This window comes from Diadema setosum, chromosome 16, assembly GCF_964275005.1.
Source record: "Diadema setosum chromosome 16, eeDiaSeto1, whole genome shotgun sequence".
Lineage (NCBI taxonomy): Eukaryota > Metazoa > Echinodermata > Echinoidea > Diadematoida > Diadematidae > Diadema > Diadema setosum.
Genome location: NC_092700.1, coordinates 19,523,877 through 19,547,649, shown reverse-complemented (window position 1 = coordinate 19,547,649; position 23,773 = coordinate 19,523,877). Strand labels below are relative to the sequence as shown.

Sequence of the window (23,773 nt, the reverse complement as noted above, 5' to 3'; positions counted from 1 at the left end):
CCTCTAAGGTGCGTATAAAGGGTTGCTGCTTGTTATTCCGAACGTACCTTATTTGGAACCTTTCGAATTACGAACCTTACTTCATTTTCGGATTTACAAACCTTCGGAATAACAAACCTTATTTCAGTTCCGGAATGACGAACCTTCGGAATTACGAATCTTATGTTATTTTCCGATTAACGAACCTTAAGGTAGGCCTACAGTTCGCTATTCCGAATTCGGAATAGCGAGCTGTAGGCCTACTGTATAAAGCTGCATGTGCACTGTAAAATGAAAATTTAGAACGCAAATAGACGTATATAGTACCATATTTAAACATTTTAAAGTAAGTCCATCATAAGACAAACCCTTTCTTATGATACCTAACTTGTAACAAAGAATATTTCGTAAGTTATGATGAAAAATATTCAATACCGTTTATCATTTTCTCTGTTTTTAATAGTTTTAATCACACTATTTATACTCAACAAAAAAATGATTTAAGTTGTTTTGGTATCAAATTCTTCAGGGTTTTTGTCCCCGCCGAACGAGTTCGAGCAGGGGACTATGAAACGGGCTCCGTACGTGTGTGTGTCCGTGTGTGCGCGTGTGTGTGTGTCCGTGTGTGTGTGCGTCCGTGTGTGATCAAAATGTTCAATTTGCTACTTCTGTCATTTATGAGCCAATTTTGATTCTGTTTGCTTTATATGATAGCACTACATGGGAGCTTTGAAACTTCTACACATAATTTCAGTTGTGACCTTTGACCTTGATTTTTGACCTGTATTGTATATTTTGCTACAAAATGCTACTCCCTCGCCATTTCTAACCCGATTTCAATTCCGTTTGCTTTATGTGATGGCACTAGGTGAGGGCTTCAAAACTTCTACAAAGAATTTTGACCTTTGACTTCTTTGACCTTTGACCTTGATTTTTGACCTATATTGTACATTGGCTACAAAATGCTACTCCTTCGCCATTTCTAACCCGATTTCCATTCCGTTTGCTTAATTTGATGGCACTAGGTGAGGGCTTCAAAATTTCTACACAGAATTTTGACCTTTGACTTCTTTGACCTTTGACCTTGATTTTTGACCTATACTGTGCATTTTGCTACAAAGTGCTACTCCTTCGCCATTTCTAACCCGATTTCGATTCTGTTTGCTTTATGTGATGGCACTAGGTGAGGGCTTCAAAACTTCTACACAGAATTTTGACCTTTGACTTCTTTGACCTTTGACCTTGATTTTTGACCTTACTGTACATTTTGCTACGAAATGCTATCTTTAGCTGCAACAAACTCATTGATGCTAGTCCAAAGATTTAAACTTCCGGCGGGGACATATATTACGCACCGCGTACTTTCTACTTTTCCTTGTTTTCATAGTAATTATCAAGGAGTTACTAGTTTACTTTGCAAAATAATGATATGTTTCTTGTCATTCATTCAGTCTACATGATCAAAGATGATGGTACCCAAAACCAGTGTAACATATAATATCATGCCATGAAATTATCGTCGGAACACGCATGAGACATATTACAATGTACAGTTACTTATCTTAAGATAATCTTTAATGCGCTCTTTATTCATCAATAGACAGCGTATATTTTCCAATAAAATACGCGAAATACGTCATAAACACTGATAAATAAACATAATGTACATTACATAAAGGGGATTTTCGGTGAAAAAAAATAAATAACGAGAGAGTTTATGGGAGAAGCTCATAAATGAAATGACAAGGGTTTCACCTAATCCTGTTCTCTTGTAAAAGTTGACCGAGGGGACCATGAGCTCCAAGGTGGGACCAATGATATCCACAGACAATTGGAGGAGAACGATAGATATCATCTGGGCATAAATTTCCCTCCCCTTCCCTCCTGTCCGCTCCCCTCAACTCCCCGCCACTCCATTGCAGAGTTCAATATGTTGGAAAGTTGAGAAGAGAGATATCGAGAGACAGAATAATACCTTTATATTTTTTTAAGGCTCAATTTTCAAGGATTGTGTCATTTAAGCTTCTTCTTCCCCGTCGAGGCAGATTTGATGTTTTCTCTTATATTTTACAAGCAGAAGTTAACAACCACACACGAATTTACGTTCAATGAGAAATCACTTTGCCAGAAAGCTTGAACTTTGACCCCTATATTTAACCCCATCATTGTGCATCTCCAGTTGTTGTTGTTGTTGTTTCTGTTTTACATACCGTGCATGGAATTCTCTGACTGCCTGGCAGGTTACACACTGTACTAACGATTGTATGATGCACGGGTAAAAGCGTTTACTCCGCAAAGGAAAAGAAATGGTTTTCTCACAAATTCTCGCCAGCTTTTGCCAGGTAATATCAACAATCTCTTTGTTCCTCACAGTGCTTAATATTTTGGTGTCCTTGAAAATTGGGAGTGTTAACATAATTCAGCTCAATTCTGTTCTGTTATATTACCTTTTTCAGAAAGTTGTAGACACACACACATATATATAATACACCGTAAAAAGAAATCTGAAGTTACTGTTAGTCAATGTCATTGTTAAGCTGCTTTAAACAAACTACCAGCAAAAATATCCATGTGCTCCGTTCAACTGAAACTAAATCTATGGGTGTACACTCGAATTTCATTGCCATTGCTGTATGAATTGTATTCTTTTTTTACTCTTTTGTATTCGATACCTTGACCCTATAAAGCCCAAGCTATTTTGACCCTTCCAAGGTCCAAGGGGGGGGGGGAGGGCACCCCCCCCCCCATATTATAACTTTGCTATTGTTTGATGTTTCATCATCATATTTGGCACATTTGTAGAGCAACTCATACTCTACATAACCGCATGCTTGTTTTTTTTAATGTCGCCAACAGAGGGCGCTATTTACCAAAATATAAGGAAGTACATAGGAAATATGCTAAAAACATGATTTTTCTGTATAATTTCTTTATCCCCAGTATATATGTCTTATCATGGACCAATATTTTTCATATTTGCCACAAATGATGTTCACGTCAAAGGCTATTTTTTTTTTTTTTTGTTATGGTTGAAATTTCTCAAGGTCACCACATGGGGGCGCTATTCATAACAAAATAAAGAAATACATTATGAGACCTGTGATATATTGTTTTGAATAGGTACATGCATAGTTATCATATTTCATATTCCCATAATATTGGAATTTTAAGTTTGCAGATTGATGATGTGATAAACAAATTATATTAGAGGTATAACTTGGGTGAAGGAATCAAAATAACACAAAATAGAACGGCAATCTTTGGAAAATACTGTTATTTTCAAGTATCTCTATTATGTCTATTGTTTTATGCCGTTGTCACAGAAAAACAAAGGAAATAATAGGAAAACATTTCAGGGCCATAATTACTTCACATTTTGCTTCTTCGGCAAATTTCAGCCAAGAAATGCCTATTTCATACATTATAATATTGTTAATTGGAATTGGAACACAAAAATACACAAAATCTGACTGACATGGTTGTCAGTTTATGGTTGCCATGGCGACCAGCAATAGAAAATATAGCTAGATTATATATCAAAATGTTCGGAATAAGATTTTAGGAAAAGTCACCAAATTTGGTTGAAATTGGATAAAGGGCGAAGGAGTGGCGAATGAAAATCTGGTAGGGGGCACAGGGTTAATACAAGTCTCAATACGACATTGCACAATCACGGTGACACTTTTATTTACTGAATGTACTAACGATGAACTGGACCACACACGAGACACTTTTCTCATTGACACAGTGACAGAAAGAGAACATTGATCGTCTTTCTTTATACAGGATCACTCCCCATTGAATCCCTGGCAAGTTAAAATCTATTACTGGAGGTGTACAACTTGGCAAGGACATTCAACACAATCAAACAAATGGGACATACAATTCTTTAGATAATCATCAATCAATGATCTTGATGACCAATACATTTGTTGTTGCTGTTTTTATTTACATTTGACGATTTAAGTGCCATCAAAGGTTGACGAGGTATCTGTCACCGTTACGCGAATACAGCTCTGCATTAATGCATTGCACCCACTACTTTTAAATACTAGTACATGAAATAGTGGCTTGCAAATGCCAAAAGTAATGACATGCTGTGTTATCTATCTGGTTGCTGAAAAAGAGGCGTCGTCTCAGGCACTGGGTTACTGGTTTTTATCAAACGCAGGTCTTGAAGTTTTCTTCCTCGACGATCTCTCCTGCAGGAAGGAAAATATTTGATAAACCAAAAATGCAGACTTTAAAACGAAGAGAAATTGTTACACTTTGTTACATTGTTACATTACTCATTACTAAGAAAATGCGATATTACATCAGCTCCATCAGATTCGAAATAATAGCTTTTCCCTTTTTCCCCCATACGCTCACAGCGTCTTGAAGCTCGTAAATGGAAATTGCTCACAATATCTGGCATGTGTATTTCCTTTGACTTGCATTACTACTCAAAATAGAATTGCTGTTTGATGTGTAAATCAGCATTTTTTCTTTTAAATCATGTGATTAACAAGCTATGAAACAACGATAGGAGTATTGGGCAATATTCAAACACTACATGTGCGAACGTAAAGAACATAATATTTAATTTGTACATATTTTGGACATAATATACTATGTATATGCCTCTTTATCTATGTATCTATCTCTCTTTCTCCTTCTCTCTCTCTCTCTCTCTCTACGATATACATATCGCACATAATTAATTATGCATGAATATATAGTAGATATGCATAGATATAGAGACAGACATTCAAATCCTTAAAGAGAACACTATTCCCATATTACATGCAATATCTTATTGTGACGACATGTCACGTGGTCCCCAGGCTGTTGATAACAGAGTTGTCACGAAGGGTCTCGATGTATGTTTGATGTACGTACCTTGTTTGCCACGTTGTCTCCACGAGGTAGTAAGAGGACGTGACCAGCGCTGCCACCAGGACCACTCCCGCCGTGATGGTGGCTGTCGCGGAGAAGCCGACGGCTTGCTCCAGCATCCCGCCCGCTATCCAAGCACCGCACATACTTCTACAGGGAAGAACGACGTAATGATATGACAAGATGAACACCACCATCACCACCACCAACAAAAACAACAGCAACCTCAGAAAAGGAAAACAGAAAACCTCACGAAAAGAGAAAGATCAATGCTATACAAGAACACCGAAAGTATCTACTAATAGTGCGCACCCATACAGAGTCTCGGGCACACTCAACAGTAAGTGCTCAAGAACCGCGACAGGGTCTTGTAAATAGAAAGGTGTTGCTGTTGGAGACTAAGCTGCTCTGGCTCAGTTTATTATCATGTACAGCAAGCTATACTTCGAGTTTGTTCTTTTTTTTTTCTCATGACCGACTTGGCTGATTTCTTTTTCTCCTTTTGATGTCATGTATTGATTTATTTATGTTATGCTTCGAGAAAATGTTGCATAAGTCATTATTTTTTTTTTAAAGAGAGAAATTGGGTTTATTAAGTCACTATTAACTGAATTCCATCATTATATTAATGTTAACATGTTATCATTAGATTGGATAAACAAGGTTTTCCCATACAATGATAGCCCATCTATTCAAAGTGAACCATTCCGTAACAGCCTGAGACTTTTTGGAGGGTACATTAATGTATGTGTTTGTGATATGTGGCATGAGAAATTCTGGATCTGCTCTCGTTTTGTGTAGGAGACTTTCCTAATTTGAAAGCGCGTTAATTCAATAATGATATAAATAATAAAATGGTATCACATTCTGTTTTGTTTTGTTTTCATTTTTGTGTGTTCTGTTTTGCTTTGTCCTAAAAACAATCAGTCTGCGTAATTAGTATAAATGTGTGCTGGTTAATTAATCTGTGATGATTATGTAAAAACGTTAAAGCTAAATGAATTCACTGTTTCTCAAACGGCGATAGTTAATGACATTTATTCAAATAAAAAAAAGGAGGAATACATGAGGTCCTGATATCATGGATTGATTTCTTTCTTGGTCACATTTCTTGTCGATTACCTCAAGAATTGTTAGTACAATGTATTTTGAAAAGAGCAGATTTTCGTATGTATGCGTACCAGCTGTTTACACGCCATCGGCCCGGAAACATTGTTGTACATCTTTTAGAATGTGAACACGTGTATTAAAAGCAGAACTCACCCTAAACATAATACACAGTTAAATATTCCTGATACGACACCATGAGTTTTCATGTCTTCTGACAATCCGTGCTCTCTGGAATTAAGAAAAAAGAGTAGAAAGCAAACACGGGTAAAAACGACTGCATAATATAATAGGATTTATTTTCAGGTTAAGCACATTATAAAACATTCAAAAGTGTGTATCATTAAATTAAGACGGACGACATATATAGGTCACAATGATTCACATAATAACAGTCACCGACTGGTTGAAGGTGATCACGTGCACGATAAAGAAAAACTTCGTATGATATTCCTAAAAGGTTATAACCTCTCTCACCGGCATGTTACTTTCTTCGGAAGGATAATTTTGAACGCTCTCTCCATTCCGGTTTTAATCTGTGCAATAATATATATATATATATATATATATATATATATATATATACATATATATATATAAATTTACAATACAAATATTTTTAAGTACAGTTATTATTATTATTATTATTATTATTATTATTATTATTATTATTATCATTATTATTATTTATAATATATATATATTTTTATTATTATTTTTTTACCATGCAGTATCTCGCATTACTATTCAATTTTCATCACCGACCTATTCTTTTTTTTCCTACCACTGTGATGAAACACTCATTGTATTTATTTAACCACAACCTGTTCATCAGTGGTTGCAATAATTACTCGAAAGCTATTTCTTTTTGATCCCGAAATAATCATACTTACATGGCTGATAAGTATAACACGCTAAATGACGACACAACAATGGCGCCGTCGGAAAGCCCGAAAAGGATTAAGCTGATACACAGTAGCCACAGTTCCCTTGTGAGATATTGGGAGAGTGAGAGGAGACAGACAGATATTTAATAATCATCATCATCATCATCATGATAGTAATAATAACAACATTCATAATAATAATAGTACTTACAACAATAATAATAATAATAATGATAATAATAATAACAATAATGATGATAATAATACTAACAATGATAATAATGATAATAATAATAATAATAATAATAACAACAATATTTACAACTGATTGAAAAATTGCCCTACATCGACGTAAATATATAAGCACTCAATTGATCAATGTTTTAGTAGTAACCATGATAAAAAAGAAAAAAAAATTATGGGCGTACATACTCGAGCAGGATTCGAACCTACGCCCTCCTGATCTCCGGACAGGCGTCATCTCCAATAGACCACCGAGCTTCCGTCCGACAGCAAGTGTTGGTTCTAATCCTTATAGCATGCGGCGGGTACTGCGTAATTATTCAAATTCATCAATTCAGTGCTCATTTACGTCGATGTAGGTATGATAGAGAGAGAGAGAGACGAAGAATTAAAGAAAGAACTGATAACAGATTATTTAGTGATATTAAGGAAATTATCAGCGATTTTTGTAGTTGCATGCCTTGATTTATAAATGGGGTTTCGGGTGAATCTATGATAAATTCAACTTCACATTCCTATGTATTACATTCAGTCAAGTTTGTTTGTTTTTCTGACTATCTAGTTACTAGTACTTGTGGTAAACAGATGAAGAGCTACAACTTTAACAAGCTTGAAAAGACTAGCTATGTATCAGATGAGTCATGTCCACACTCGATTTCCTTTACGGAAATATTTAGTATTAAATCAATTCCTCTATTTCTGGTCTCTTACATGTTCCACTTTCAAAGAAATCGTTTAGGGAACGAGCTTTAGCTGACGTTGGAAAAACCTTGTGGAATTTACTTCTTTTTAAGCTAAAAAATTTAAACTCCTTAACGACTTTTAGGAGCAACCTAAAATCCTGGGTTCTGAAGACATTCTTCTCTTTCTTTTAAAGTACAACGAAACATTTTGTTTCCGTTTAAAGCGCCTAAAGCATTGAACGAAAACGGAATTCATGCTACTGTATGTATGTGTGTATGTATGTATTCACTTTCTCGGTTTTAATAGTCAAATAATCAGTTAAGTGATGCCTGTCCAAATCTTAAGCTGCCTTACCCTAGTAATGAAGCCACCACGGCAGGGTAAGGGAAAGGCGATCCCATTTGTTACACTGCTTTCCTTGTTTGTTTGTTTGTTTTTTGTTGTTGTTTTGTTTTTGTTTGTTTTTGTCGTTTTCCTGAACATTTGACATTTTGAAAACAGCGATTTAGACATGATAATATACTGTACCGAGTCTCAAATGCTAGTGCGTTTGGGTTTGTGTGGGCTCGCGTGCTTATGTGTGTGTGTGTGTTGTGTGTGTGTGTACATTAGAAATCCTGCCAAAGTGCACGTTAAACGCCGTTCTTGTAAAAATTGTATTACTGACTTACTTTGGTAGATGTAGAAGTGGCGAAGGGCCCAGCAGCAGTAAGGACAGGGTTTCCAAAAAGAGCCCGACTACCATACACTGCCTTGAGATCCCCTGCCAAAATTCAAATCCAAATAAAAATAATTTTTTTAGGGTAAATGTGGCAATTTTTGTCTTGAAACAAGAAAAGAGACAAGTGTCTTGCAGAAATGTGGACAATCTGGACTTAATAGGCACTGCTCCCAGGCACAAAAACTCATAGAATAATAAATACCGTTAGAAATGGTTTATCGGAGGGATCATGGATTTCCTTTAAGAACCATGCATAGGTGAAACCTAATCTAATCGAGATTACAACATGATGTAGACATCTATTTCTTCGTTTATGTGTAACAAAAAAATAATCATATTAACGGGCTTGTCCAACGTGGCTCTACCAAAAACTACATCAATGCAGAATTTCCTGATGTTTCTAAAGGCTGGCATTGATGTTGATAATAGAGCTGTCAAAACCGTTACAACAGTCGACTGGCTCCGTCAAAAAAAAAGAGACAAATGAATAAAATGTGAATAAATGAATGAATGAATACTGAATTTAAAAAGCGTTGAGATTCTGTCCCCATCTCACCAACTTCAATGAAAGTAGCTTCGTTCTTGGGGATAGATACCACTTCTACTTACAAACGTGTCGCCGACGTAGCCCCAGAGGGGTGAACTCCCCGCGTAGACGGCACTAGCCAACATGAAAAGGAGGCCGATGTAGAACGTGTTGGACGTGAGAAAAGCCGCATGAATGGACAGCGTGGGCTCGAGAAAGCTGAGCGTGAAGGCCCCAACGAAGCCCGCCATGATTGCCGGCCAGACGGACGGGATACGCAGCACCTCCATGATCGACCCCGACTCCTCCGACCGCTCTCCTTATCATTTTTTTTTTTTGATAAGCAAAATAAGGGAAGAGAGAGAACTAAATGATCGGGTGCACGAGTTTGACACCCACGCATCATAGAGCCCACGAGTAGTACAGTCCATGAGTCATAGGGAATACAGCCCAGGAGTTATACAGCCCACGAGTCATACAACCCATGATTTCGACACTAAGCAAACAAGACCTACGCGACTGACGCATTAACCCTAAAAAGGCCGGGTGTGTGTGTGTGTGGGGGGGGGGGGGGCGGGGGTTGAATCAACCCCACCCCCTCGACATTTTTCGCGACTATTCCGCCGCGCGAAATTTTTTGACCGCGCCGTTCGCTGACTTTTTACTTTCAAGTCTCGCGCATCTTTGACACCATTTTCGGGAAAATCGCGCATACCGTTACGACGCTGCATGACCTTTTATACATTCCTGTCAGACCGAAAATGGCTCAAAAACGTGATTTTGTGTCTAAAGTCTATGCAAATAGAGTTTTCTCACCTTATTCACAAAGATATGATTATTTTCACTTTCATAGTCTGAAATCAATCAATTTTAGCATACTTATGCTTGAAAAAGGTTTTGTTATAAATTTTGCGAAAAATGAATGATAAAACAAAAGGTCGAAAAACAAAGAAATACATACGAAATTCATGAAGCAATAAAATACATAAGAAATTAAGTTTAATACCAAATTTGTTTTTCGAGTACTTTGTTAGGAATGCTACAAAGAATGTTAGCACCAAAAATAGGACTCTAGGAGCTTTATTTTCTGATTTAGAGCAAAATGTATGTTTTTATGCATATATTAGCATAATTAATAAACATAAAGAAAATTTCCTTTTCTATTTGTATAATGTGGTAGATTACGCCACAGGTAATGCATGTGCCAATTTTCATGGTGATTGCGCGATCGACGGCCGAGATCGGGGGGGGGGGAGGGGGGTTGAATCACCCCCCCCCCCCCCCCCCCTCGGCCACAGAACACCCAAAAAAGCCCGGCCTGGTTAGGGTTAAGCCTCGTGTTGTAATGTCGAACTCGTGGGCTGCTTTCACCTTGTGTCGGACTCATGGACCTTATTTACCGAGTGTCGAACTCAAGGGCTGTATGACTCGTGGGTGTCGGTCTCGTGATTATGACCCCCAAATGATCAAAGTTGCACAATGCATTTGACTTTCAGGAAATTGATTGCCCCTTTTGAGGGAACTGTCAATAACGTCGTCATGCCAATACAATTCAGTTTAGCTTAATTTAATTGATTCACATGCATTAAAATCATGTGGATTAGGTGAATCAAAAAATATAAAGAAAAAATATTCATTGAAGTTTTAGGGATCTTTTCAAGGTTATTCTCTCCTCTGTCTAACACTACTCCTTTATCGATGTCTCTTGCTGTTTTGTCCTGTCTCTGTATGTGTTTTCTAGATAGTTTGTGTTATCATGTGTGTGTGTGTGTGTGTGTGTGTGTGTGTGTGTGTGTGTGTGTGTGCTTCTTGTGGTTTTCCGATCACTATACCGTTTTCCTTTTCTACTTGCAATTAATCTCTGCAATCTTGTCTTTTCGTGAAAGAAAGAAAGAAAAGACGTCAGACTCAAATTAGGAGGACAAAAATAAACAAGAACAAAAGCAAAACAAAATATCTCGATACCGAACTAGCTGAGTACGGAATTGCATGCTACACCATGTAACTACGTATCACCTGACAAATATGACTCCACAAGGTATATAATGATCTACAAAGATAAAGAAAAAAAAAAGAGACAAAAAGAAAGAAAGAAAGTAAAAAAGAAACAGAATAAAGTTCAAAGTTCAAAATGTATAGAGGAGAGACTTGTAATAGTGACTTACTTGTTCTAGGGAGAAAAATTAGCGAGGTGAGCATTGAGGCGAAGTCTAACGCTCCTACCACCACAAATGGTAGCAGAAAGCTTGAGCCACCAGCCTTGGAAGGGGGTGGGGAGTAAATAATGAAAATTAATCGTTTCTGCCATACAAAGTAGTCCTCGTTTGAAAATTTCACTATTCACTCTTTCTATTTCTTTTTTTTTTCTGTTTTCATTCATGCAAGTGAAATGATGCTAAAACAATTGCACATCGGTTATTAGAAATATCCGTTTTTACAATTACACAAATATCCGTTTTTGAAAAAAAAAATCTTCCAAATTTTTCAATTCTAGTAGACGAAATTACGATAGTATCTTCCTTCCTGCAATTGTTTAGCTTACAAATTTATAGGCAAGCAACAGGGACACGTACCCATGCGTTTGGGAGCAAACATATCGGAGAGAGATGAACTGTGAATAAAAGGAAAAACAACCTAAATGAAATATCATCACTTATTCACTTCCAATGTCATCTCTTTCTTTCTATTTTGTCAGGCAGAAGATAACGATTCTGCGTGTAGGCCTACACATTGATACAACTGAATTAAAAGAAAACGCGTTCGCTTTGTCATCAATCTTGGACTGAGAATAATAATTGATGTATAATGCAAGAGAATCAATCGTGCATACATTGAATGTACTTTTTTTCTTGGTTGCAGAGATCTTCGTAACTTGAACTTACTTCATAAAGAGCGCCACCTATAAGCGGACTAAGCAACATTCCAAGGCCTGCCGTCATTTCTAAAATGCCCTGTAAAAAACAAAAAAAAAGAGACAATAAAAAATAAATTGATTAATTACAAAATGAATAAATAGATAAATAACGTAAAGAACAAAATGCACCTGACTTCAATTTGGATTTGACGAATTCGTGAGCTCAAACTGTTTCAAGTGGATAAGGGCTGACGTAGTGGGAGAGAAATATAATACAGACAGACAGACAGACGGATTAAACACAAATAATTCAACAGGAAATAACTTAAACTTGATCAAACTATAATTTTTGGGACACAATCGGTAGAGAAACAGATTGAATCAGAAATTTACAACAAGGACAATTTATCTATAAAGACAAGTTTTCAGTCCCAGATGTGCATTATTTGATGTTATCTACATTTTTGCTTTAGTGTTTATGATTAATAATCTCAAAAACATGAATGCGATCATTTTTTCATGAACGATTTATTGTCGTCAGTAGTGCTATTACTAGAATAATTATTGTGAAATCGGGAAGAGGAAACTAGAACAAACAAACAAAAAATTAGGAAACACAGACGAAAACATGTCTCAAATCTCTGATGTTCTGCTCACCACTGTTCGCGCAAAATGATTCGGGAAAGTGTTGGCATTTATTGCCATCGTGGCAGTGACCGATGTTGACACGCCTACACCGATGAGGGCGCGAAAGAGGAAGGTGAAGACCAGGAAAGCTGTTCTCGAATGGAGTTTCGCACAAAATCTTCAAGAATAAACGGAGGCAAAAGCAAACATTAGAAAAAGTGGAAATTGGCAAATGTACCTGCGAACATTCCAGAAAAAAAAAAAAAAAAGCAATCCGACAGCAAGGCTTCAATGTCTGATAGTATTGTAAAATTATTTTTGCTTTTTTTCTTTTGTCCAAAGAGATATTTCATCATTCCAGTGCACATCTATGAGTTAAAAATAACAACTAAAGCATAATGTTAACTATTGTTGCAACAATTAGTATTCGATTACAGTAACGTATCCTAAGATGATCATTGAATAAACTGATTACATTTTAAGCTATAGTTTAATGCGCTTGAAAGACATTTTACAGAGAATGTATTGATCTTTCTATAATGATCAACGTAGATAGAAAGAACACATAATAAAAAGAAACATAATACCTCAGTATGAATTTGCCACAAAACAAAATATAAGTCCATTAGAACAGCACTATAACGTCAAATGTGCCGGTATGAATCAGTTTTGCATACCCATACTTTTACATTAATTTATTAGATTATTTATGCTGGGGCCTACTTTGGAATACTATAGAAATCCAGAAATGTTACAGTGTCTTCTTCTTTGTAAGCAAAAAATATCATGTTTTCTGCCAGAAATACAACAAATCATGGTATTTTTCCTCATTCTATCTTTTGTAATATCAAAGCAACAAAGATAGATGAATACATGTAAGTAAAAACCAAAGGTTTTGTATCCCATATTAGCTGGAGACTAATTCATATTATCTAGAGTACTTGTAGCTGTATGTCAAATTGTGTATTTTTTACTGTGAATCATGTAGAATGACTTTTACTTCTACTTGAATGTTTATAATAATTATGTAAATGAAATTTAGAGGTTAAAAAAAAATGAATCAGATATGTCAGTATCACACATCCCGGCATTTTATATTATACCTGACTCTCGTGTCATTCTGTAGTACAGAATAGAGAAAAAATACAAATGTAATGTACAATACTTTAAGTCATAAAGTACAAAAGATGGCAACTATTATTGATAAGCACGCAGTATACTTGATTCTCCTATATACGCGCAGGATTACGTGTACACGTATTTCTAGTTCAGCCAACATCCGTACTACGAAAAATGACGGTAGAATAATGATTGATGTGATGCCTTGATGTAACACATGATGCGCAACGACTGAGTCATCATCAGATGATCATACGCAGTAATTACTAATTGCACCATTGGCACCCTGAGAGAGAGAGAGGGAAAAAAAGTGTACAACTTTACGGCACAGTGATTTCCGCTCCGCCTGGCCACTCCTTCCCTCCCCTCCCCCCCCCCCCCAATCGTATTCCATCTGCTGACTCTCAGCATCTGTGATAATACCGAAATATACCGATGGATGCTTTATTTAGTGGGAATTGTAACAGCAGTAATACTCATGGATAAAAACAATGATTGCTGTTAATGATGACAGTATAGAGCTTTGCATCGGTAGATAGTGGCCATAGAACCAAAGAAGTAGACGTATCGTGTTTATCTTAACAACACAATGTCGAAATAAACCTCACCTATTTCACTCATCTCACAATGCGGTAAGGTGAGCCCCCCCCCCCCCCCCACGCCTTCCGGTCTAATATCCTCACCCCCCCCCCCCCCTTCCCATGATAATTCTTGCCCCGAGAGACAAGCAAGTTTGGAGCGCGTATAAACCCACTGCCGCTAATACTAATAGTCGAACGCGCGTGGCGGTAATTAAAGTAGGCGAGCGTGTCTTATAGCGTTATATCGCCTGGCACGATTCCTGGAAGGCGGATGTTCGTCGAGAATATACGTGACGTCACTCACCCGAAAAATATGTTGCCAATAGTCTCAATGACGAGCCCTCCAACAAGGGTCACTTTGCCGCCTATCATTGGGATCTGTGGATGCGATAATGTGAGAGGTTATAGTAATGAATGCGTTACACGTCCATCTACATTATTATAACAACAACATCAAGAAGAATACGAACAGACTGTGTTCAAATGAAACCATTTATGAGTCATACTGCTCTGTCAATGCGTCCAGTTAGTTTCCTTTTGGGGCCATACAAGGGAGGGCTTCAAGGAATGATATAGTATTGGTTGAGGTGAGGATTCAGCTTTTAACTTTTTGCGAGATAATACTGAAATGATATAGAGCAAACAATTCTTACAGGAATTTATAGTTTATTTGGTGAAAATTGTTTCTGAAATGGCTGAGAAATCCGAAAACAAATCAAAGTAAAGCGATCTTAATGAAAGATGGGTTCCACCTTTTATTAGGTTAGCTTTCTTATTTTTTAAAATGTTTTGGATATGTCAGTTATTTCAATACCAATTTTCATCAAATAAATTCTACATTCCTCGTAGAAGCAGATGCTTTCCCATGTTTCATAAGAAAATTATCATTACCTAAAAAAAAAAAAAATAAAAAAAAATCACTGTCAAAAACCGTTGGAATCCTGAAGCCCCATTTCAACCGAAACTGTACATCCCTTTTATATCATCATGGAGGCAATCCCTGCCTCTATCTCTTCTTCTTGTTTTGACAGCCCTGATGGCCAGAATGACGGAGAGAGCGTTTTCAAAATTGTGATGGAAAAAGGGGTACACGTTAAGCATTTCAGGAAGACAGATATGACATCAAATCTATATCTTGTCAGGGAAGAATGAGTAAGGATGATGAAATATATTATATTCCACATACTAAGAATCTTGCTATAGGATTGGTCAAGAGCTGATCACGTGATAAAGCGTAGTTTTGTCCATCACATTACCTTAGAAGAAAAGTTCGTTACACTCTATGATGATAGTCATTTTGTTTCGCTGATCTCCACACACAGTCCTAACGCTTGATATATTTTACAATTTTGAGTACGCGCGAAAAAAAAAAGTGCGTTGCACTGTGGTTTATTTCGGTGGGGAGCAAATTCTTTGTTTTGTCATCTACGCGCATACGTCTAAAGTAAACTACGTAGCCTTAGCCCCAAGGATACCTAAAGACAACTAAAATTGTTTCAGATGTGGAATAAAATGGGAATATCTAGGACCCTACATGTGGAATATAAAGCAAATGATCAACTTTTAGTTTCAGGCAATGAGACAAACTATTGCTTCCTCGGCAATATGGATGTGTACGCTATCTTTCCTCAGCTGCGCTTCGGAAAGATAGCTACATCCAGGGGATCGCCTCGGAAGTGATAGTTTGTCCCATCACCTTCACCAACGTTGATTATTTGCTTACTAGTATATATGTGTGTGTGTGTGTGTGTGTGTGTGTGTGTGTGTCTGTGCGTGGTTACAGAGTTGGGAGGGGCAGCTATGGAGAGCTGGGGAGGGGTGGGGTCTTTGGTCAGTAGACAATATTACCACATTCTGTTTTGATATACAATTGTGTATTTTGTTTTTAATTTCAATCATTAATTTTTGACGACTGAAATGCCAAGGGTCAAATATCCAGTTGTTATTTTTGTTTCTAATGATATCATTTACACATAACCATTGATAACATTACCCCCAAAATATAATGTCAGAAACATGATTATGGAATGTTTTATTTTCCATGTTTGAATGACGAAAAATAAAGATTATTGAAAAAAAAAGTGTGTATGCATGGATGTAGATGTGTGTGCGTCTGTGTGTGTGACTACAGTGATGCGCAGATCTTTAATTCTTGTTGTGTGTCTATTTGAGAACAGACACCGGAAATTATCATCCCACGTATATCTGTGAGATAAAGAAACAAATTCTCGTAGTTGATATGCCCATCAATCTTCTAGCAAGAGAGAGAGAGAAAAAAAAAACACACCATATATAATATATATTTATATTTCTTCACCATCCTATCCCCCGTTCCCCGGGGAAACTATCTCCATTAATTTTGAATCTCCTGCATCCCGAAATGCACAATGTCACTCAGGGCCAACCGCCGGGAAAGGGGCGGGAGGGGGGGGGGGGGTCGAACCCATAGTTGGCTCGCAGGTTGCCTATTGCGAGAGGTAGGAGTAAAGTGGGAATTTTGACGTTCGTGGTTCGTGATTCTCTACCATCTAATAGTCATATCCCAGAGATTCTGTATATAGAGATACAGAGATTCTGTATATAGCTAAGTGCACATTGTTCAAGACCAGGCGACATGCTAACACAAGTAATTACTCAGCTGCGTGGCTTCGAAACGATTCACACCGGAGCCATTTTGACTATTGCATGACAGAGACGCTACTGGCTAAACCACTTCGCTGATCCATCTTTGCTTGCTGAAATGAAATAGATTTCAATCCATCGTCTCTGGACGTCCAAGAACGTGATGGAAAAGTAAATGAATCTTTCTACCAGCATTTCATAATAGCATCTTACCTATAACACAGTTGTTGTGCGGAAACTATTAAGAGGTGCGGCAGCGTCGGAGTGTTTTAATATGAAGAGATCATAGAGAGAGTTATTGACAATTATTGGTGAATTTTTCACTGCCCATTAGACGTTATTAGAACGCCAGTCATGTCTCAACTGGAAGGCATGTGCAATCAGGTAATGTGTGACGCATTGTGTGGGAGCAGCTTCAGAGAATCTCAAAACAGCTCGCCATCGCATGGTGCATCGCACACAGTGTCATATCAAGTCGTCCGCTAAAATGGCGCTTCATTCATCGAGTATAAGAACCACAGCATTCGCGGTTAAAGTTTGCGCGTTTCTTGGTTTAAGCAAGCAGTTTCTAAGTAATGATGGTTCATCATCAACATAATAATCTACAAACGCTATAACAATTATTGATATCGTACAATTACTCAATGGCTATTCATTTAATACGGTGAGGCATCCGCATGTACAACTGTATAGGTCCTAAATATTTTCGATAGGTAAAGGCTAGTAAGTGATGTCCTTTGAACGAAAATACTAGTCTTCCCCCCCCCACCCCCCCCCCCCAAAAAAAAAATGCAAGACTTGTGCGCGTTCCCTGGTTACCATGGTATTCATGCTACTTCTAATTGTCTGACCAAAATAAAAATCGAATTGAATTGAACTGAATTGAATTGAACAAATAAGAGGGATAAGAACCACAAAACAACTTATGGTGCCTATCAGCTACCCCCCCCCTTGTTCCCAATCCCCATCCTAACCCACCCCTGCCCAACCCACCTCCCCCCCCCCAAAAAAAAAAAAATAATAATAATAATAACAATAATAATGTCATCATCACCGCATTTTTGAACTGCTTTCGCTTATTTTATCAAACTGATTTTTTTTTTCTTAATCAGACTTTTTCATAAATAAACGCGCTGCTGCTTACTTTCTGTCGAGGGAGCTAAAGGTACGCCCAGCATCATTTCACTTCCTCTTCTCTGACGCACTAACATAAATATTTTTAAAATCTTGCCTCTTACACTTCTTCTACTTGTGAATAGGAATGTTGATACATTTCATTGTTAATCCAACTATTCGTCTCCCTTTTTGAAAGGCTGCTTGAGGCCACTGAGTCCATTTCAATGATTTGACAACCCACCACAACAAACTGAAGAGATTCATTTTGTCTTTAGTTCCTGTCAGCTGTTATCTGTTCATCGATTTCACTTCTTTCTTTTCTTTTTTCTAAAACATTGTGCAATCTTGTATGCGTACGGGATTACAAACACTTATTGTACTATTAAGAACATATTGGATCAGGACTCGGTAGGCAATTTATGGACGAATGCATAGCAGTTTTACCGTCTAGTAAGATCTGACACAATACACATAAAACGCATTTCTTACGTTTATGTATATGAAATACGTATTTTATATATATGATTAGAATAGATAAATAGATGGACAGATAGATAGATACATACATACATACATAAAAATGTATACATATGAGTATAAGGTCTGCGATAACATGACGTGAAGAGAGAATTGGGTTGTTATTTTCCGCAGGAGCCCAAGGTAAAGAAAATCCTCGGGGACGCCTTTTAGTATTAACAGGGCGATGTGTCCCGCCAATTACTCTCATTCATCCGGTTAATCAGCTAATGAGCAACGACAAAAACAACAAAAATATACCGTTAGCTTGACGAGGTCCGGTGAAAGGGAAGAAAGAAAAAACAAAACAAAAAATCCACAAAAACCAAACCCACACACGCATACTATATACGGAAACTGCAAAAGCCGCGTTGAGAAATTGGCAATGTCACACCCACGGTTTCCATGGTAACCTAAATCAGAGTGCCCGCATCGCCTCGTTCCCACTAACTACGTAATACCTTCAGCGATAGCCACCCAGTGTGCACGGCCTTTACTCTCCCGCAAATACGAGATACCTTGGCAATCACATCTCAATCGTAAACACAGTCTGCCTTTTAAGAAAGAAGCCAATTGATCACATCGCTTACATGCTACATGCAGACGATAATGTCCTTCGTCAGTAATGTTCGTGTTGAGATAAAAGAAGATAAATTTGACTTTGGTGATGTCAATCATAAACTTCGTTGATATACAGAACGGAACTAAGAAAAGGCAGGATATTAATGTCCTACGGCGTGACTCGCTATGATCCATCCATTCAAAGTTTGTCAATACATTACTACTGATTAAAAAAAGAAAAGAAAAAAAAAAAAGATGTCATCGTTTGGCAACACATTTACGTCAAAATGTCGTACACATATCCTATCCGACATAACCTTCCCCCTCTTTTTTTTTTCGTAAGGCGATAACGCACGGGATTTGTCTTTCACTGACTTCGCCTGCAGGCTTGCTTTTAGGTAATTTGGCTTTTGGTTTTGTTTGTTACGTTAGAAATCATCTTTTTTGCTTATTTCTACATGAAAGTTGACTTCGGACTGAATGAGATAAAAAGCAAACAAACAAAGATGTCATAATAAAAGCTGAGACCCATCTTTTATTAGGACCGTTTTTATTCCTTTTAGGAAATGCTAACGATTTCAAAACCGATTTTCATCAAGTAAAATTTCAATTCCTCGTAGAATTGTATGTTCCTTGATATTTCATGGAGTGGTTTCTAAAAAAAAAAAAAAAAAAAAAAAAGGTTTGATAATGAATCCCCATCTTAACCAAAACTATAACATCCCTTTAAGTTTCGCGTATATGAATCATCGTCAATGTCATGATAATTTTGTACATTGATTTTAATAGGAGGACAGAATGATTATTTCCCTGGTGTGGTAGTATAATTAAATAGACAAGATAATTATACATTCATTGTTTGTATGTTGTTGTTTTTTACATTTATATACACTTGTACACACCGATACATAAGCACACATAAAACCTTCAAAACTTTTATACAGTCACTCTTCGATACAAAAATACACTCACTCATATTTGTTTAAACTATAAAGTCATTTCATTTGGCACACATGTATACTCTTGCATGCACGCACATCACAACCTGAGCGATTTTAACTCAGTTTGATATTTCCTCCAGTTTCATGTAGCTATCTCTGACATTGATATTAATTTCATATCTTTGTAAATCTACAGTATATATTTCAGAGTATATGTATACGCATCTATGTTTTAACTGTGTTCTGCAATGTATGCATTCTATGTATGTGCCGAATGATTCTGCGTATGTATGCAAACAAAACAAATTTCCAGGAATGGACAATAAAATCGAATAAAAGTGAATTGCACCGAATTTTTGCAGACCATAAACTTACGAACTTTCCGACTAATGGAGACATGATGACCGTTGTCAGGGACTGAAGAGCGAAGAGCAATCCGACCTCTATGTCACTCACTCCTCTTTGATGTGCCTGGTGTGTTCATGGACATAAAACAAAGAAAAAAGAAGCCTTCAAGAAAAATGTATACTATATAGTATCACAATGATGAATGCATTGTAATGATGAAATTCTTCTCTTTTTTTATCGAAGAATCCAATTACTTGAGAAAGATGATCATAACATAAAATATATTTTTTACTTTGCAGAAAAACCAGTTTCATCAAACAAAAAGTTGACTGCAAGACTGACAGCATGATTTCGGTAAAAGAATGATAATAAAATAATTATATTTTCAATATGACAATGTCAGGTATCTATTTTTTTTTTTTAGTCGGAATTATCTTCGGCATGCGCATCATGTTCGTGCTTCAGTCCCACGCATTCATGTCATTTTTATAACAAGATCGCATTGATTTGACTTTGACGCAATCCCTAAGAGTGTGATAAATGATCATGGTGATGGTTATGGAGAAGAAAAGTAGAGAATGAAAGGGAAAAGTCGTAACAAACGAATTTGTTTTCAATAATAATGATTTGACCTGGCCATTGTTGCCATTGTTGTTGTGATTCTGCTGCGTAAATTGCTTATGATGAAGACTGTTTATTGTTTTTTTTTTTCTCAATGCCTTAACATGGTTTTGTATGAATTATCACAATATTTTGTACCACCGTACGTTGGGGTATTATTAGCCATTGAGCTTTTAAAACTGAAAAACAAGTTCATTGCCTTGTGCTTAAACACACACACACACACACACACACACACACACACACTCACGCACACACACACACATACACATAATATAGGACCACAATTGTAAGGTTTATCCATTTGAATTTAACAGGGAGCCGGCATCGTTCTCACTTGATTTCCCTAAGTGCATCGCGGTTTCAATTTATACTGACTGCACAACCTTTTAGCGCGGAGCTCAGACGTATTAAAAGAAAAAAAAATCTTTGTCGGGCTCCAGTCCACCTACCTCACGCGGAAAGAACGGTCCCATAATGGCAAACGCGAGCCAACTGATGAAGGTGGCAACGACAAGACACGCGAATGTCACGATGTTGGAGCGGGTGATTTCCGACTCCGCTGTCGAGTTTTCGTCCGTTTCGTCATCGTCTTCACCGCCTTCGCCGTCGCGTTCGTTTCTGCCGGCCGCTGCAGACGTGTCTTTCTTGAAGAGCCACTCGTGCTCACCTGCCGACGCCATTGCAGACGGCACACACCTACCGGTCTCACAGCTGGCTATCAAATTCTATATGAAAAAAAAAAATGGATGAGAGAAGTACATATTTGTTTGAAGCGTAGCACATTCTAATGATGTTTGGCAGGATATCCGTTCGTTAAAAAATGAGTAACATTACTACCATCTTTATCAATTGAAGGGGTCGGTGCATTATAGTGTTAACCCACACTTTGGTGAAAAATGAGTTACATGCATTTACACCATCCTGAATCACTGCTCTATAATCCCTAAAAATGTCATCTTGAAATTTAAGCAATAAATGGGTTTTTAATGCAGGCATCTTTTTGCCCCGAAAATTAATCACATCTTATAGGCAGGAATATAATGCTAAGCCACACTTTTCAAGATGGCGACCTCCATGGTAGCAGACAGAAGGGTGTCATAAAAATATCTAAATCTGAACAGTTAGGAAACTTTTTCATCTACAAAAATGAGTGATTCTGATTCATAACATAACTTGTACTCTTCTGCCAGTTATGAAAATGGAGATGAGATAAACATTAATGAAATTTTAAGCATTTAATGAGTATTTTTTGTAAATTTTTGTACTGTTGGGGTTAGCACTATTTTCATGCCAATTCTACTTATCATGAAATTTTTCGCCAGTTTTTTATATTTTCTGAACTTATCAGGAAAATACCACAATCACTGGTTTTAGGAGTATTTTAGCATTGTGCATTATGACCTATAAGAAAATTAATCAACATTCATGGTCTGTCCCAGCACCTTAAAGTTTCATTCGTGGGTTAGCACTTTATTCATGCTGACATTTCGCTTCAAAAGGAAAGCTTCCTCAAAATTAATCAGTAGTTAAATAACTGATGAAATATATTCAAAATATAAATCTTCATTTGTTATGTGTGTTTTTTTCATCGAAATGGCTTATTGTAATAAGTGTATTGTCTCTAAATTTATGATTTTTTTTTTTTCCCGATGCAAGTGTGATCTGAAAACGTTCATATGGGTCGAAAAAAAAAAATGTACGGATAGCTGGATGTTTGGACATGTGCCTTATCTGTTAGTAATTCTTACAGAGTTAGATCACTAGTGAAACAACATTTGAAATTGTCATTGATTAATTTGTAACTTCTTTTGAATAAAGTGCAATTTTGCTATGCTTTCACAGCCATATTTAGGGGGATTAGCTATAGTAAGTAGAAAATGGATGAAAACAAAATGCATTTTTAATATCGATTAAATTACCTCAAATTTTCAAAAAAAAAAATTCCTGCCGCTGTCAATACAGCTGTGCTTCCTTGTAGTTTCTTACATAACCGAGACACGATACTAACATATTTAACATCCTTTGAAAGGATGTTACATTTATGATATACAATGAAACTGCAAACATTCAAATCTAACGCTGTCGTATAAGATTCACAGTTGATACCTCTATACGGTTTCTCAATTTATATCAATAAACGTTGAAAGCAATCAAAGCGGAATTTAAAGCATCAATGCTGATAGTATAGTGTTTTTTAACGTAATTTAATTGTGAGTCAATAGCTCCCTTTTTTCCACTACTGAATTTACCCTTTTAAACTCGGTATTTATCATGCACTTTTATGAAGAAGTCTCCATTTTGGAAAGAAAATGTATTTGCTGTACTCTGTTACAAATTTCAGAGTTTTTTTTTTCACAGGGTTGCTTTCAAGATTAATTTACAAAAAAGAAAGTTTCCTTCAAATTAATTTGGAGATTTGTGATTGATAAAACATTTGAAAGCATATAGATTTTTCACTTTTTCGTGTATGTTTTTGTCACCGTAACAGCTTTGACATGAGAACATTTTTTTCTTGTTCCTAAATGATCTTCATGATCCAAATGTAGTCTGAAAACGTGCATATGGGGTAAAATGTACGTGTATAAATGCACCAACTTGGTATAATACGTAGACTATTTTGGTCTTTAATATTCGGCACATTGCATTTCAGCATGTATTGTCTGTCCGAATATGCGAAATCTATAACTGTTCAGGCTTCCACAGAGATTTTTTCCCAATTATTAAAAATGTTCTTTTCATAGATTTTTGGCCATTAAGAGTTAGTCATTCATTTTGTGATAAGAACTTTCCTGCATAATTTCACACAGCCTGCATTTACCAACGAACATGAAGAGGATTA

The 23,773-nt window shown here is 36.8% G+C and overlaps 1 protein-coding gene across 1 annotated transcript; it reads right to left on the bottom strand.

Annotated features, from left to right (window-relative positions):
• Positions 1–4,081: 4,081 nt before the first annotated feature.
• LOC140239665 (MFS-type transporter SLC18B1-like) lies at positions 4,082–21,614 on the bottom strand. The gene is made up of 12 exons (XM_072319494.1): positions 21,384–21,614; positions 20,338–20,433; positions 14,511–14,584; positions 12,537–12,684; positions 11,908–11,976; positions 11,191–11,284; positions 9,109–9,344; positions 8,450–8,541; positions 6,858–6,953; positions 6,121–6,195; positions 4,861–5,007; positions 4,082–4,181 (listed from the first exon to the last, which is right to left on the bottom strand). Exons 1-12 carry the CDS (start codon positions 21,612–21,614, stop codon positions 4,082–4,084), a joined length of 1,458 nt encoding a protein of 485 aa, XP_072175595.1.
• Between the last annotated feature and the right edge of the window lie 2,159 nt (positions 21,615–23,773).

Bases quoted from the DNA above. Each gene is read 5' to 3' on its own strand.
- LOC140239665 (XM_072319494.1), bottom strand. From the start codon at position 21,614: ATGGCGTCGGCAGGTGAGCACGAGTGGCTCTTCAAGAAAGACACGTCT. The intron at 11,285-11,907 runs GTAAGTTCAAGT...CCCCCTTCCAAG, and splicing joins TAGGTGGCGCTCTTTATGAA to GCTGGTGGCTCAAGCTTTCT. The intron at 5,008-6,120 runs GTGAGTTCTGCT...TCTTCCCTGTAG, and splicing joins AACTGTGTATTATGTTTAGG to AAGTATGTGCGGTGCTTGGA.